The sequence below is a fragment of the Teleopsis dalmanni genome, chromosome 2, assembly GCF_002237135.1.
Source record: "Teleopsis dalmanni isolate 2A chromosome 2, ASM223713v2, whole genome shotgun sequence".
Lineage (NCBI taxonomy): Eukaryota > Metazoa > Arthropoda > Insecta > Diptera > Diopsidae > Teleopsis > Teleopsis dalmanni.
In genome coordinates, this window is record NC_051847.1 from 110,509,270 (window position 1) to 110,526,880 (window position 17,611).

Below are 17,611 nucleotides of genomic sequence, written 5' to 3' on the forward strand. Positions count from 1 at the left end.
AGGGATGTTGCCTAATTCCGTTATAAGCAAATAGGCAATGGATAAGTAGCGAAGTCTGAGTCTTGCAAGACTATCACAGTGACACAATATGTGTTCTGCTGTTTCCTCTTCTTCGTAACAAAGTCTACAGCTATCGTCTCCAGTAATACCTAGATTCAATAAATGTTTTTTAACTCCGCAGTGTCCAGTTAGAAAACCTGTGACAAGTCGGATGCCACTTCTGTTCAGCATAAGTAGCTCCCTAGTTCTGGCTTTTGATCGAAACGGCATGGATTCTTTTGCTTGTCTGCAGGTAATTGTATTATCCCAATCATTCTGAGCTGCTCTTTCCAGCCATTCATTAGTTTTAAGTTTGAAAAAGCTCCACGAAGGACCGCAGAATGGTTGTGGCCCAATATAGTATGAGGCCGCCCCTTTTCTCGCTAGTTCATCTGCTTTTTCGTTTCCCTCAAAACCGCTGTGCCCTGGAATCCATATTAAGTGGACTCTGTTCCTTTCAGCAAGGTCTTTGAGAAGTAGAAGGCATTCCCACACTATTTTTGAGGTTACTCGAGGTGAGCGTAGTGCCAGGAGTGCCGATTTACTGTCAGAAAAGATATATATGTTTTTTCCTGTGACGGGTTTACCTTTATATACCCTGAGACATAATTCAATTGCGTGTACTTCAGCCTGAAAAACTGAGTTTTCTTTACTCATACTCGCAAATATTTCCTCTTTAGGTCTTACTCCATATACTCCCGCCCCCACTCCTTCCATCGTTTTGGAGCCATCCGTGTACCACAGATGGTAGTCTCCAGCGAATGGGGGTATGTTCCGTTCCCATTCATTTCTGTCTGGTATTAGTATTAGGAACTTTTGGTGAAAGGTGAATTTAGGTAAGCAAATGTCAGATATGGTGATATTTAGTCCTTCATTTCTTTGCATTTCCCTACCTAACAGGGAATTATCGAGTAGTCTTGTTGATTGATTGCTAGTCAACTATAGCTTCGCCATAAAAGTCATTGCTTCCTTTTTGACTAGTAGGTGAAGTGGGGGGAACCCCAATGCAACCACTAGGGCTGCTGTCGGGGTAGTTCTCATCGCTCCACTTGTCATTATACCGGCTAATCTCTGCAGCTTACGAAGTTTATCTATCACAGTCTTCTGTTGTGCTTTTTTGTACCAGATAGCTGACCCATAAATTACAATTGGTCTGGCAATAGATGTGTACATCCAAAGGCTGAGTTTTGGATTAAGGCCCCAGTGCTTACCAATAAGGTTTCTGCTGGTCCATAATGCCTCTCTGGCTCTTCGTATAACATTGTGTACATGAGAATTCCACGTCAACTTCTCATCCAGAATCATTCCCAGGTATTTTACTTGGGTAACGGATGATAGCTCTTTTCCATTCAGGAATGGGTAATTGGAAAGTACTCTTTTCCTTTTCTTTGTGAAGACTACGACTTGTTTTCTTAGGATTTACATTTAATCCTACTTCACTGCACCATCTACTTACGATGTTCAAGGCTTGCTGGAGTCGATATGAGATCATGTCTTCATATTTACCCCTGACAAGTATGACTATATCTTCAGCATAGCCTTGTGCCTCGAAATGTTTGGCACTGAGTCGATGCAAGAGCTCGTCCACTGCAATTGACCACAGGAGTGGGGATAATACACCCCCTTGTGGGCATCCTCTTACATTATGTGCTTTTATTTCGGCATTGCCGAGAGTGGATTTAACCATTCTATTTCGTAATACATTGCTTATCCATGTGCGTGTCGTATTATCTACTCTTCTGTCATGGAGGCATCTTTCGATATGTAAGTGATCAGTATTGTCAAACGCTCCCTCAATATCACGAAAGCATCCCACCGCAAATTTTTTGCAATCTACAGACTCCTGTATTTTATTAGTAAGACTGAGTAATGCATGTGTGGTGGACTTATTTTGTTGGTAGGCATACTGGTTGGCGTGGAGTGGATTTATAGATAAATACTCTTCCCTTATATGCCTTTCCACGATCTTCTCCATAGTTTTTAAAAGAAATGTAGTCAATCTTATAGGCCTATGGCATTTAGGAAGTTCGCTAGGTTTACCTCCTCCTTTAGGTATGTATTTGACAATTGCTTCCTTCCAATTAGTGGGAATTATTCCCATCGTCAGCTCAGCTCTAAAGATATTAATGAGGTACGGCATAAGGTGAGTTAGTCCTTTTTGTAGGACTGCTGGAAATATTCCGTCTGCTCCAGGGGCTTTGAAAGGAGAAAATGAGTTGATCGCCCATTTAATTTTATCTTCAGTGAAGATTTTAAGAGCAGTCTTCCAATCATTGTTTCTGGGCCTTTTGGTCACCAGGGAACTAAGCTGGGAGTTTGATTGGTCGTAAATTGTAGATCCCGAAAAGTGTACTTCTGTTAGAAGTATAAGTGACTCTTTGCAGTCATTGGTATAAAGACTATCAGGTCGTTTTAGAAGCCCAATGGGATTAATGTGGCTTTTCGAGATGACTCTGTGGATTTTTGCGCTACTGCTTAAATTTTGAATCTCTGAGCAAAAGCCTCTCCTGCTAGAAGGGCCTCTCCATGAATCTCTGAGCAAAAGCCTCTCCATGATTCTCTTTTTGCCCTTCTAATTTCTTTATTGTAGGCGGTGGGGGCATTTTTATAATTGTCCCATTCCCCGTTGGTTTTTGCCTTGTTGAAGAGTCTCCGGGATTCGACTCTTAGCTTAGCTAACGTTTTATTCCACCATGGTGCACTTCCGTTGCCGGTCTTATTTTTCACCGGACAGGCCCCATGGTAGGCATTTATAATAGTTGTGCTTAAGGCAGCATCAGCTATTTCTAAATCATGAATATTGTTCACAGTATGTTTATTACTGCCTAGATTGGCCTTGAGTTCGTCAGTATAAAGATCTCATTCTGTGGCTCTAGGCACCCTATACGATTCCCTTACTTTCATATTTAGATCAATATCAAATCTTATCTGGCGATGATCAGACATGGATGTTTTTGCTGAAACATTTCAGTTTTTGATAAAATGTTTTATAAATTGTGTCGCTAGGGTGATGTCTAATACTTCTTCCCTGATTGTGTTTATAAAAGTGGGCTTATTGCCCGTATTCAAAATATTTAGGTTGTTACCAGTTATAAATTCAAATAGACACTCACCTCTTTTATTGATGTCGGTGCTGCCCCAGATCATGTGGTGTGCATTAGCGTCACTTCCAACGATGAGTTGCCTATTGTTTTTAACACTGTAGTCTACTAGTCCTTTCAGTGATAGGAAGTCCAGGTCTTGGGAGTCTCCAGATAGGTAAGATGAGCAGACAATGAGCTCTGTCTTACTTACTGGGTCCACAGAAATTATAGCTGCTACATGGTCCTTGTTGGTGTGCTGTGCAAAAACGAAAGCATTAATGTCATCTCTTACCACAATACAAGCACGAGGTCGACCATGGCTGGCATGATCGTACAGTAACTTACCTTTTATTCCCTTTATCTGGTTCTCATATACATATGGCTCCTGGATAACGGCTAGGTCAATTTTTTCAGATAGAAGTCGCTGTGTCAACACCGCCGTAGCAGCTTTAGCGTGTTGAAGATTAACCTGCAGGCACCTCATCATTTTATTAGTATCGTCCCTTGCCGTTCCGCATCCATTTCGGCAATTTTGTCCCATGAGTGGGTGTTTCCTGTCGAGGGGATCTTGAAGCTGGTTTCTTTGGCCCTTGCTGGATAGATACTAGATACCGGTGTGCCTTTACCGTCTCACTTGGCTTATCTGCCTGTGCTTTTGAGGTAATGGGTCTATCACCTGAAAACGGCCTTTTGGATGAAGACACCTGTTGCTTGACGTCACTGGGTTTCTCTGTCGTAAATGGCCTTTTAGTTGTCACTTTCTTGGGTCCAGTTGGCTCTCCCTTCACCCGTACGTAAATTTGTCTGAAGTTCAGATACAGCTTCCCTGCCTGACCGACTATCCAATTTTTGGATTTCTCGTCCACCGAGATCGTAATGTTTTCCCTACCATTCTTATCTTTCTCAGTCCTGAGAATTCTCCACGATGATGTGCAAATGCCACCATTTTGTTTTTCCAAGCGGGACATCGGAATTTCTGGTGGTAGCACAGCAGAGGGGGGAATAAATGTGATGCACACATATGTTTTGGGCATCTCTCCGCCCTGAAACACTTTGAGAATAGCATCCGGGAATGGTTTGAGTTTTGGGACACAGGTGGTTAGCCAGTTCCTCGTTTCATCATTGCAGCATGTTAATGAGAGCCATCCGTCTCTTCAATTTCTTCCAGGAGCTTCGATTTTATCAACTCCATTTGATCACCAGTGAGATTCACCTCCGGATATTTCTCATGGGCGATAGCCACTTTGCAAGCATTGGCTACATCCCTGTAAGATGGAGTCGGTTTTAGCTGGTTTCCGGTAGAGCTAGATGTTTGTTGAATGGCTTTTGGCTTTTTGGGCTGCGGGCGTTGTGTTTCTTCGGGAGATGTGTTATTAGATCTGCACCTTTTGCTGGTACTGGGTTTGTCACTTTCACTTTAGACGCACCGCCATCGTGGTCACCTGTGTCCATAGGACTCTGGGTGCCAATCACCGGAGAGGTGTTCCCACAGCTTGATACCATTGGTCTCTGAGCAGATGGGTTCAGATCATCCAGATCCTGAATCTTGAGTGATGATTCAAGCCTCTTTTCAAGAGGCTTCGTTGGCGAACGGAGTAAAACTTCTTTCTCTGACTCTGTAATTGTATTATTAATAGGTATATTTACATTATTTTCCATATATAGTGTTTAATAGAAGGGAAAGAACAGTCACCCAAAGCAGAGCCCCATACTTTGAGAAGGCATTAATTAAAACAGGAGAGTGCCCGGTATCCTGAGTTCATTACTAAAAGACTGGATGCACCCCTCCAGTCAAGCATCCTCGGCGTAACAGTCTACCTCAGATTTGGGGGTTTTTTATAGGTATCGTACAGACTTGATAGCTACACATATTAAAACAATAATTACTAGAGATACGTACCCGGGAAGTTTTCTCTTCCCAGCCCGACAATCAGCAGTCCACCCTTGGCAGAGACATGACCATATCAAGAGCTTCCCATTAGCCTGAGAGATTGTCGCACTTACCCTGACGAGTCTAGCTGATAAGCTGGAACTTAGTGGACGGTCTTTACCGCCACCTACTCCCTGAGACGCTAAAGTATTGTTTAGCCATTCAGACTGCCAGCTTGCAAAAACAAAAAGCCTATCTACAAACTAACTACTACAAAGACTACAAAACTACAAACTACAAACAACAAATTAACTACAAATTTATAACTAATTACTACCACTACAAACATAGATTACAAAACAACACATTCTACCTTAACTTACTGGTAGATCTTGGTTGCACTTCTTGCTCTAATCTCAATCAATATTCCAGTCAGTGACATCAGTGATAACACTGACTGGAACATTGATCAGAATAGCTCAAGTTGTATCTAAGCATACTTCTACTCTATATTTATAACTGAGTTCATAGGAACCCACTAAAAAGTGACATTTTTGCCATTGACTACATTCACACATTCTGAATCCAACTATCCCCCCCTTCAGTAATTTTTATCGGTCTTTCCGTCCTGACCTCTGTTCTATATTCACAGGCACTCTACTTCCTTTTACTCCTACGCATACCTCATGACATATCCCTGTATTCCTTTTAGAGCCTATTATAATCCCAGCCAGACATTCTGTTAATTTTTCCAGTAATTATGGAATATTTTTTATTTAATTTCAATAACAATGTGATTAAACTTTATTCAATATATCATTCTAATACAATCATATAGCTATGTTTAAAATTTTTTTTCGTTTTCTTTAAACAAAATATGTATATTAAAAAAATAAAAAAAAAACAATTTTTGAATTATAAATATGTAAAGACATAAATAAAAATAAAATTCGTAATTATAACATATATATACAGATAATTTTCTTTGTTCAAAATTCTTAGTTGAATATAAATAACTTTATAATTTCAAAGTGCTACTATTTTTACTTTCTCTTTAAGTTAAAAAAAACAATAATTCCAAGAAAAAAATATACAAAAAAAACAATAGCCTGACGAATAGAGAAGACGTGAGTCAGACTTTTGTGTTTAATCCCAAGAAAAAAAAAGTCTCGGAAATTTGTATGGTTAAATATACTTAGAAGAGAAAAAACTATAAAAAAAAAATTCATCAATAAACAAGTTGCATAATAATTAGAAATAATAAAAAAAAAGTAAACCATGACTTTTTTTTCTTTTCAAAAGAAAAAAAACTTTAGGCATAGTTCGTATAATTCATAACATATAGTTATAAAATATTTAATATATTCAATAGAAGAAATCTTTATCAATAAATATATGCAAAAACATTTCAAAAGAAAAAAAAATTATCGGCATCTTTAGTACTCGGTCGTTATATACATTTTTAAGGCATTTTTCTATTTTTTCTTCCTAATTCTTTCAGTATATAAAAAAATTTATATTCCAACGCTCAAAAAATTTTAGCATAACTTCACAGGTGAACAATTATTAGTTATTATTAACTTTTAAATAACATTCAAAAAATAATAATTTCTGACTAAAAAAAATAAAAAAATTAAGGAATTTTAATACATTTATTTCGTACTTCTTGTATTAGTATGTCGTTCACCAAAAATATTCTGGAGGATGATCTCCATGACCGTTAACAATGTACTGCCCTCGTAATAACGTAATAACGTCTTGGGTACCGTTTCGGGTAAATTACAGCTTCTTGAGCCTCATTGGTCATCCGCTATTAATTTATATACATACATATATCTCCAACACCGTTGCTTTTGTCAAGAAAAACTGCCAGCTCAACGCCTACTAATAACAGCTAATTTTTACAAAAACAGGATCTGTTGCCAATCGCTTCAGTATGCCAGTTTTCACTTATGTTCTTTTCGGATACAACTTGATGCTCCACTTCTCCGGGTAGTGTTTCTTTTGACGCATTTCACAAATTTATAAAAAAAATTCTGCAGTTCACTTTGAGCGTACAATTAATTTCTCATGAGTACACTTTGGTAGCAAAAAAAAGTTTTCTTTTTCACTGTATATATAACCAGAAAACATAAATTCAAGAGTATTGTTGCTATGTCTTACTAGCCCAACATAACTTAACGACCGCCCAATGTCCTTCTTATGGCGTCAGTTAATAATTATTTCAAACAAAATAAAATGTTTAGGTTCAATTAGAATTATTCTGCTCAAGCAGAATAACTTTTTTGACTTTATTTCTAAAGGATTCGTCCAAACAAAATTTCATTGTTATTTTTTCTTTTTCGTGTTATAACTCGTTGCGATTTTAAGTTCTTATCAACACTCCTCCAGCTCAAAGACTAAAGACCAAAAAACTCCTACTTTCCGACTTCCACCGCCTTTTATATCTCCGCTAATACCAGTAACTGCCTTCCTTTAAACTTTTTATTCAGTTAGCAATCTTAGCGGTCGCTATTAACGTTTTTTTTTTTGATTTTTCTACATTCCGAACAACAACTTCTAATTTTATTTGTTTTGCCCTATGAGCAGCATTAGAATTTGCAAGTTCAGAATGCACACGGAGCTTTTGCCGCGATCTTGTAAATCAAAACAAACGAAGTTAACAAAAAAAGAAAAAGCTTTTCTATTGCTATTTACTATTTGTCTGCATCCGTGTTCAATGTACATGCAAATTAGTAGTATAAAATAATAAATGTTAAAAAAAATGTGAAAACAAAAAAATGTGTGCATTAATATAAAAAAAGTAATACGCAAAATGTGGTCCATATATGATATATGATATGGAACCAGCCGGTGAGGCGCCCATTCATCTTATCTCAGGGGCAAATGTAAACCAAAAACAAAAAAACCATGTGCTGTGCGGAGGCTACACAGAGCGCTCTTGGACAGCGTGGAACAAACACAGCACTCATCCTGTCAAAAGTTTTTTCATATCAAATATTGATATTCGACACACGTTCGTGTTGAACGTATTTAAACTATATACATTTTACTTTAATATAATATATAAAGCATAGCTTTTAAGATTTCAATGAAGGCTGTAAATTCAGTCATTATTTAAAAATGATATTTATGTGCAACTTTTTTAACAATCCTCGATTTCGCAAAATACGACGTTTATGAATTAACCGCCATAATATGTAGAAACAGTAAGAAATAATTGTTCCGTTTTAACAAATTTTAATTAATAAATTGTTTTAATTTTTATGTATTTTCTACATATAATGAAAATTTTATACACAAAAAAAAACCCCAAACAAATTTCAGCTTGCATTCGAAAAATATATTCAATAGCAAATCTTTAAGTTCGTCTTTTGAAAGACAAAAAATAGCTTTTATGAAAGTTGCTAGAATACGAAACACCTTTCGAAAGATTTACTTGTTTAGAAAGACTGCGATGTATATAGATGACGAAGAATTCACTGAAGAGACATCTGTAGCGAAGGAAGCTAAACAGGTGGGCAATGGTGAAATGATGGAATTTATGAAGAAGATGATGCAAAAACTAGATCAGAATTACAATGAGCCATTGAGTAGAAGTGGTCTAACTGATGAAGAAGACTTGAAGGATGGACTAGCTAGGAGTATAGTGAAAGAGTGAGACAAATCCAGTTATGTTAATGACGGAGAATACCGAAATATTTGAAGAAAATTATATAGGGAAAACCAGATGCGAATAGGGAGACGAATGAATTGTGGATTGTTGGGAATAACGGAGCCAATAGTATCGTAATTGATGGAACATTTGTGGGTATGAGTGAAGAAAGCAGAGTACCTATTCCACTAATAAAGCTAAATACCGCACCTAAATTTGTCAATGAAGGTGCGAAAATTGGTCAATGGAAGAAAGTTGCAGTGGCAATTTATCTTGTGATCAAAAAAGAACGAGAATTTTTAATTTTTGAATTCCCGCGCTTATTCAATCGGTAAATTTTTTTTTATTTTCACGCTGGCAACACTATTATACACATTCTATCAAAGTTTATCGCATGTCGTATGATTAGTTTTTGTTTGGCGTCTATACAAAGAAGTCGAAAAATTTTATTGTGGCGAATTTTTTCAAAAATTAGAACAACGTGCGTGCATCAAGTTTTGTATTGCAAATGGATTCAAGTGTGCCGAAACGTTGAAAATGTTAAAAATGGCTTTTGGTGATTTGTGTGTGTCGTAACCACGAGTATACGAATGGTTTAAAAGGTTCAAAGACGGTCGTACAAGCTTGGACCATATTGAGATCCCTGGCCGCCCACCAACATCTGCTACTGAAGAAAACATTGAATCGGCGAATCAGATCGTATTGGAAAATCGTTGTGAACTGATTAGAGGGATTGCAATGTTATTGGGCATCTCGTATGGATCGGCCGAACACATTTTAACTGATGTTTTGGGTTTGAAACGCATCGCTTCTTGGCTAGTGGCAAAAAAGCTGAATTTCATTCAAACAAAGCGTCGTTGTGATGTGGCCAAAGAGATGATTTCCAACGCAGATAGTGACCCCACATTCATCGAGCGCATCATAACTAGTGATGAGACATGGGTCTATGAATTTTACATGCCTACCAAACAACAATCGACCGAATGGTGCTTCAAAGGTGAGCCGAAACCGAAAAGAGAACGCCAAAGTCAGTCCAAAATCAAGGTTATGGTAACTGTTCTTCGATATTTGTGGTGTTATGCACTATGAATTCCTTCCGGACGGTTAAACGGTTTTCACTGGACTTTATTTGATAATTACAATTTTACAATTTTATTATAAGAAAAAAAATATTTCGTCACGTATCAGAATTTCACGTGTTGCCTTCTCTCGTTGTCAAATCACACACGCACACTATGCTCCTGTCAAAAGTGATAATGTTTTTTTTACAGGGTTGTCACTAGAGTATTTTTATCAGGGTTGACACGGTCAATAAGGAGTATTATTTGGCTATTATACGGCTGTTAAGGCTGTTAAGCACCGTACTTCAGATATGGCCCTGTGTGACTTTTTCCTCTTCCCCCGACTCAAATTGCCATTGATAAAGAAAATTATTAAAAATTAAAATTTTGGTTTTTTTTTTTCAAATGTTCGTTCTTTTTTGATCATAAGGTATTATAAATAAAATTATTATTAAATTAATAATTTTTTAATATATGTGGAACTTTCGTTCACTTTCTTTATTGTTTAAAAAAAATACATTTATTAAATGCTGTTTATTTACTACTTGCGCACGTCAACCTTATTCGAAGCTGTGTAAAGAAACTGCATTGCTCAAAACTTATTTAGAAAAGACAAAAGCAAGGATTGCCATGTAGTAATTAGTTATTGATGAGTTTTATCGTTTGAAATGCGCAAATGGTGAATAGTGTTTAATATTAAGTCTTTAATATTAATTCATTACATTCGCACATTCGCAGGTAATGTGTACGATGAAGCAAACGCGAACGATTTGTAGTATATTCTTCTATATTTTTATTTGATTTGATTATAATGCATAGTTGCCTGATATTTTAAACAATACATGAATATTTAAATTTTTGTTCACACCGGGTTATAAAAAACCCGACTGTACCAATTTTTGTTTAGTTTGTAGCAGTTCTGCAAATGCTTAACTTTTTATCCCAATTTTTTTCTTTCAGAAAGCAAAACTTGCTCACCCGAAGAATACTCATGCAAAACTGGTGAGGGTGAATGCATACCATTAGCTTGGATGTGTGATCAGAGTAGCGATTGTTCCGACGGTTCCGATGAAGCTTCTTGCAGTAAGAACTCAAATATTTTTTTGTTTTTTTGCAAAAAAAAATACAGATGCAAAATTATTTAGCATCTACACTTAAATTGGTGTTTGGGGCACATGAGCATATTTTACACAAAACATTAATGAACAGAAATAATTCGAGTATATGCACTTTTCTTATTATATTTAACTTTTTATTGACTTTGACTATTATGTAGCTTTGGTGTTGGTTCCTTTTTATTTAGAAATTCCTTAGATGTTATAAAAATTTAATAATATATATTTTCGAGTTTGGTTAAATTAAGACTAAAATGTGAGATGATTTTAAGCTAAGCTAAATAAGACTATATTACTGTAGTGTTGCAATATTGGTACATTTTCTTTGTTCGTTTAACAAATCAATTATTACTTTTAGTAAGTATTTTTACTTTTTATTAATCTTCATATTTAGTAATTAAATTCAATTCCTCATTACTTGGGTTTTAATTAAAAGTAAATGACCAAAAATAATATCAGGTGATTTTAAAATGATAACTGTAAAGTTTTTTTTAATTGATTCGATTGAGTTATTTTCTGATTTTCGCCCGAAAAAATGAAAAATTGTCGATGATATCAATTACTTGTCCAGATACGAATTTCTCATAAATTAATTGATTTGCATACATATGTGGAACATCATTATCATTCTTGATTGAACCATTTAATTTGTTTTCAGAAAAAGTAGCAATTTTAGTTTATGCCATTAATAATTAAGAAGTATTATTTATGTAGATAAATGATTAACTGTGATTATTGCAATAGGTTTAAATGCTATAAATTCTACAGATTCCTTAGTACAGAAGTATAAACAAAATCAATTTTTGGTGAATGATTATATATTAAATATTAAAATATACAGTGCGGTTGACGAAAATTGCAACAAAGTATTTTTGTTAAATTTAATGAAAGATAAAGAAAATATGCGATAAATAACTTAAAACTTTTAAGTTAATTTAATTTGGTTCAATAAAGCCACGTCTAGTATGAATTATGGCCTTCATACGACCAATGACGCTATCGCACGCTGTCCGTAAATGACTTTGCAGTATTTTGACGATCGACATTTTGGTATTTTTTAGTGCCAATCTTACTTTTTAAAATTTTTAAAATTAAAATTTGATGGAATAAAGCACAGAACGTTGTTTTGCTGCCATTTTTGGTTGACGTGTACTTTAAGCGATAGCTCTGAGTCTTGTTGGAATGTCCACCAACTGCGACCAAAATGCTCATCTGCCCAGGGCTTTAGTGCTTCCTCTAAAATAATTTCCCGATAGATATGGGCGTTTAATTTTACCCCACAGTCAACGAACACGAGTAGGGAGCGACCATTGGCCGTTACGGCAGCCGACACCATTGATTACACCTGCTTTCTGGTGGCCATATGACGTCTCTGACAAGTAAGCTCAATCATAATGCTTGTTTACGTACTGCTCAATTATGAATGGTAACTCGTCACAAAAAACCAAAATCGGCAATCCACTACTTTCGGTCAAACGAACCAACACATTAGCTCCTTCGATTCCAATTTTTTTTGGTCATCGGTGAGATCATGCACTTTGATCAACTTCGATAGTTTTAGTCAGAACTCATTTTTCAAAATGTGTTGCATCCTTTCTCGCGATAAGTTCAGCTCCTTTGCCATTTGATTGCAACTATAGACTGGGTTTCGCTGAATTTGCTTCTTCACTTTATGAATCATTTCTGCTGTTGTTACTGTTTTTTTTTTGGTCAACTTACTATGCGTCGCGCAATGCTACCAATATCACGGTATCGAACTATGGTACAAGACACAATTGATTTATTCACATTTAGGTGTTGGAGGACCCGAACGATATCCATTTGTGTTTTTTTAGTCAAATATTAACCAATCACACTATCACGTTTGAACTCCATCACATACAAGTTTTTTTCTACAACACAAAAATCAAAATAGCTTCGTACGCTTGTAAACACGGTAATGAACTGTCAAATGAATTGATTTTGAGCTGTCTGTTCTTATTGGTTTGACAGTTAGATCGATGAGAAATTTAATTAAAGTTTTCGTCAGTCACTCTATATATTGCGTCTATATAATGTAGAAAATGTTTATAGATTCATTTTATTATTTATTATTAAATTAATAATTACTACTAAACAATAATTTAATATCATTATGCAACTTATATCAATTTTACGATGGTCACTATTTATATTTTGTACCTTGGCAACACTCATTGTTGTCAGGAGTCATTTGACATTTTCATACGAAAGTTTGACATTACTAAACATAACATAAGCTACATTAGACTTTTTGTCAAAAGAACGTTACTCGCATTTATGTTGTTTACAGTGATTTGTAAATTGAGTGTATGCGAAAAAAATGGAATTAATCAATGAAACAAAAACTGATGCTGTTCAAAAACTGAAAATAAAAGATCGTCATGCAATATACTTTGAGGGAAATTGAGGAATCCCTAGGCATTAGTTCCACCAACATATATAACGTATTGCACGATTATTTAGCCATGAGAAAAGTTTGTTTTCGATGGATCCCCATTATTTCACAAAATCTCAAAAAGATGCTCATGTCGAGCATGAAGGCGATGCTTCAAAAGACGTATATAAGATTGTAACAGGTGACCCATCATGGATATATGCGTATGAGACGAAACGTAAACAGCAGTCAACTGTATGGGTGTTTCAAGGTGAACCAAATCCAACAAAAGTTGTTCGATGTTGAAGCATTTCGAAACAAATGGTTGTTTGTTTCATTGGGAAAACAGGTCATGTGGCAACCTTACCATTAACATACATGAATGTAAAACAGTCAATTCCAAATGTGATCGGTCATCCGCGGTACTGTCCTAATTTGAAGAAGAGGAAGCCGTTTTTTTATTTAAAAACCATGTTTTGGAGGTATCTCAAAAATATAGAAAAAATGCATGATAAAGTGTTTTAATCATAAAGGAGAATACTTCGAGAAACAATAAAGCATTTTTCAAGAACAAGTTAGTATTGTTTTATTTTTAATCTCAAAATAAAAATAGTGGCCCTCGTACATTATATACATTTAGTCTAAGGATATATAACATGATTTAAAGTAATCGTATGTGTCAAATTTCTTTTCGATGTTTTCTACTCCTGGTAGTGCACTTGAAAAAACTGGTTTAGAATTTGCATCCATTTATGTTCTCCAATCATCGTAAATGAGGCATGTGGTAAAATTGTTAAAGTATGCTGCTTCTTCAAATGCCAGAATTTGTTTTCCATTCCCAACTTTAAGTCTAGGTTTCATATTGCCCATATTCTTCAAATATTACACTTGTCTAGATTATGGTCATACATATGATAAACTTTAATGACAACATTTTTATTTTGATTGGCTCTTTGCTTTTTTAGATGTTTTTTAGGTACTACAATTACCATTTTATATATTTTTAAATTAAGATAATTAGGAAATTTACTTAGGATATTCTTACAAAAATACCATGTCTACTTTGCCAATGCTTTTGAAGTTCTTAGTGTACATTTTACACTGCTACAAGTTAAATTATTTATTTTTTTGAAAATTTATACCACTACAATTCTGCTAAGCAATTGAGATGTATATAATAACTGATAATCCTCTGCTTTCAGTGTAATATAATTTTGATTTCATTAATGCAATTAAAATTTAAAAATAGGAAAAAAAGGTGAAACATATTTTAAGCTATCAAAACTCTTATATATCTTTGATCTATTTTATTTAATAAGTACAGATAAAAAAATTTCTCGAAAATTTAACATGGTTGAGTAAAATTTAGCCAAACTCACATATTGTCTGAGCAGCTTGGTTATGTATATTATTTTTCTTTAACAACCTTACTTATATAGCTTTAATATTTTTGTAGAATTTTATATCTATCTACTTTAAATCTACTTTAAACTTTATATGACTTTTTATCCAAATATTATTAATTTTTGACTTTCATGAATAACTATACATCTAAGGCTCAGATTCTGAGCCTTATTTTCTTTTACACATTTATTAGCTACAGTAATGCTTCTCACTATTTCTTGCATGTAGTTTTTAATTGAATTGCTTTCGTTCACAGTATATAGTCCTCCTTTATATATATATTTAAACATTTTTTAATAATATGTATTTATTTTTAACTATTTTTTTATGTGTAATCCCGCAAACTTTCAATTTTGATTAATTTTACTCATTTTGAACTGAAGATGAAACTTGTCGATCAGATGAGTTTACCTGTGGTAATGGGCGATGTATACAAAAGCGTTGGGTTTGCGATCATGATGATGACTGCGGTGATGGCAGTGACGAAAAGACCTGTTTAACCGTGCAATGCAACGCTAGCAACGAGTTCACTTGTATCGATGGTGGCTGCATATCTAAGAAATGGCATTGCGATGGTGATCCAGATTGTATGGATGGTTCGGATGAAAAGGTACATTTCTTGAGAAGAAAACCTCTTAATTTCTATAAGTAATTTGTTTATGTATATTTGACTTATGACCGTACATGATAAGTACAGCTAATATAAATTTAAAATAAAATGTAGAGAAACATCTTTCTTCTACTTAACGAACACTTTGCATCAATCTCAACATCCTTGGTTAGATGTTAGCGATACCATATAAGTGAGCTTAAACGCAGTTAATGATGTTGTACAGTACATGAGATGATGTTTTCTTTGCAAATTTTAAGACGTATTCCAGTTCAGTGTCAGGGATAAAACCCAGCCTTTCAAAACTAGCTCCAAATAGCAACCCAGATTGGGTGTATTTGTCGTTTATTATTATCTAGTCATCCAAAGAAATTAATTTTATTGAGAAAGTGTTTGTAACTATCAAAAACATAGAAATATAAAGACATGTAATTTGTCTCTGTTAAAAAAATCATGAATTTTGAAAAGGCACACGCAATGGAAAAAACATGTCTATTCAAACTTAAAAATTATCAAACTTATTATTTTATGTATTATCACTAATATTTTGTAAAAAATATCTTTTTATATCACGAATATCTCTTATCATGAATTAATATTTTCATTTCTTATTTTTTTAACTTTATACTTATTATACTTTATACTATAATGCACACTCGCAGCATACAGTTGTGTTTCATTTCATTTCATCTGAAAACTATATTTTCAACATGGTGCCGAAATCCGGGAAGACAACTGTCGATATTGTAATATAATAGTGCAAGTAAAAAGCGATTTAATTAAAAAGCAAACTAAAAAGTGATTTTTATCTAAATTATAAACGAAGAATATCTAAAGGGCGAGTGTGAAAGAAATTTAAATAACATAAAATTCATCATAAAATATAAGCCACCCACTATATAGGACATCGAGCCGCACACAACTTACAAAGTTGTGTTATCAGGTCAATAATTATTTGAAAGAGCCTGATGACATTAGTGAACAAGGCCTGGCTATTAACCTGAAGCGGCTTCAGAACGCCCACGAAAAGTTAAAAAAGGTTGATGGCATGATCCAGGATGAAAAAGATTTTGATAAAGCAATCGATTATGATGACAAAGCAATAGCAGTTATTGCAAAAGTTGAATATAACATACAGCGGCTGAAGATTTTAAGCAACTAACCACTTCACTCAGACCTTACGGAAAACATATTACAAGGCTTTGAAAATTCTAATAATAGTAATGGAGTTGATTTTCGTCACAAGTGCTTGGCGCGCAAAATAATCACTCCGCTACTTTCGGTGTTTTCTAAGTGAAACACATAAAAAGTGATATTAAACTCATTACAAATATGGTAATCGAGACAGTAACTCTTAAACAAGAATATAAAAAAGAAAATATAATAGTGCCCGAAATAAATAAAATATTATTATATTTATTTCTTTTTGTAAAAAAAAAAGTGAATTTTGGCTTTGTTTTCGAATTTGTTTACTTTTCTCTAAATTACATAGACTTGAAAACAGCTGATAGAAATACCAAATCAAAGAATACTTTTACAAGAACGGAAACTCCGCCCACTTCCATCAAAACGAAGAGAAATTTATTACACTTTGGCACACGTATGGAATACATGTGATTTTACCACGATAACATCAAATTACTCTCTTTTGGGGTTGCAGTATATTAATTTCTTACTACTTGCTTATCATATGCTTTCCTTTTAATAATATAAAAAAGTTGTGCGTACCTTATTTGGTTAATAATATCACATCACGTAAACAAAATATATATTGTAACAACATAAATATATGATAAATAAATATATAAAAATTAATAAATAAACATTTAAATCAGTCAATTTTATTCAGTTTAGTTTGCTTAATCATGTAATATGTATTCAGCAAATTCATAATTTTAATTAATTTTTTCATATAAATTTTAAAGTATTTTGATTTATTATGTTCGGCAACAAACTTTTATTTACTGATTTATATTTTCTTAAATATTTTTTGAGCGTATAAAACATTATTTTTAATATAATATTGAAATAATATCATTAAATGCTGTTATGATGTGTAATTAATAAAAAAAACCGAAGCTACTACCAATTTACTTTTTTATACGGCAACCCTCAAGTGGTGAATGATGAATTATATTTCTCTGCATAGGCAAATTTTTCAAATTTAGTGCTGAAAAATCTATTGATGGGTGAGGATGTACGCGCATTCGCTGTAAATTTATGTGATGAATGGTGCGTATTTTTAATTTGTATGCATTTCTAACTGATCGGTAGCGATAAATCTGTTAATGGGTGAGGCTGCACGCGCATTCACTTCAAATTTATGTGGTGAATGATGCATATTATTCGTTAGATACATTACTGTATGATTAGATTTAT

General features: G+C 34.2%; 1 protein-coding gene across 1 annotated transcript in view; it reads left to right on the forward strand.

Annotated features, from left to right (window-relative positions):
- The window catches only part of LOC119675443 (very low-density lipoprotein receptor), a 134,769-nt gene that overhangs the window by 41,765 nt on the left and 75,393 nt on the right, over window positions 1-17,611 (forward strand). Inside the window, exons 4-5 of the mRNA XM_038086643.1 lie at window positions 10,669-10,791; window positions 15,006-15,232. Of these exons, the coding sequence (XP_037942571.1) occupies window positions 10,669-10,791; window positions 15,006-15,232 (350 nt within the window). The remainder of the gene's footprint in view (window positions 1-10,668; window positions 10,792-15,005; window positions 15,233-17,611) is intronic.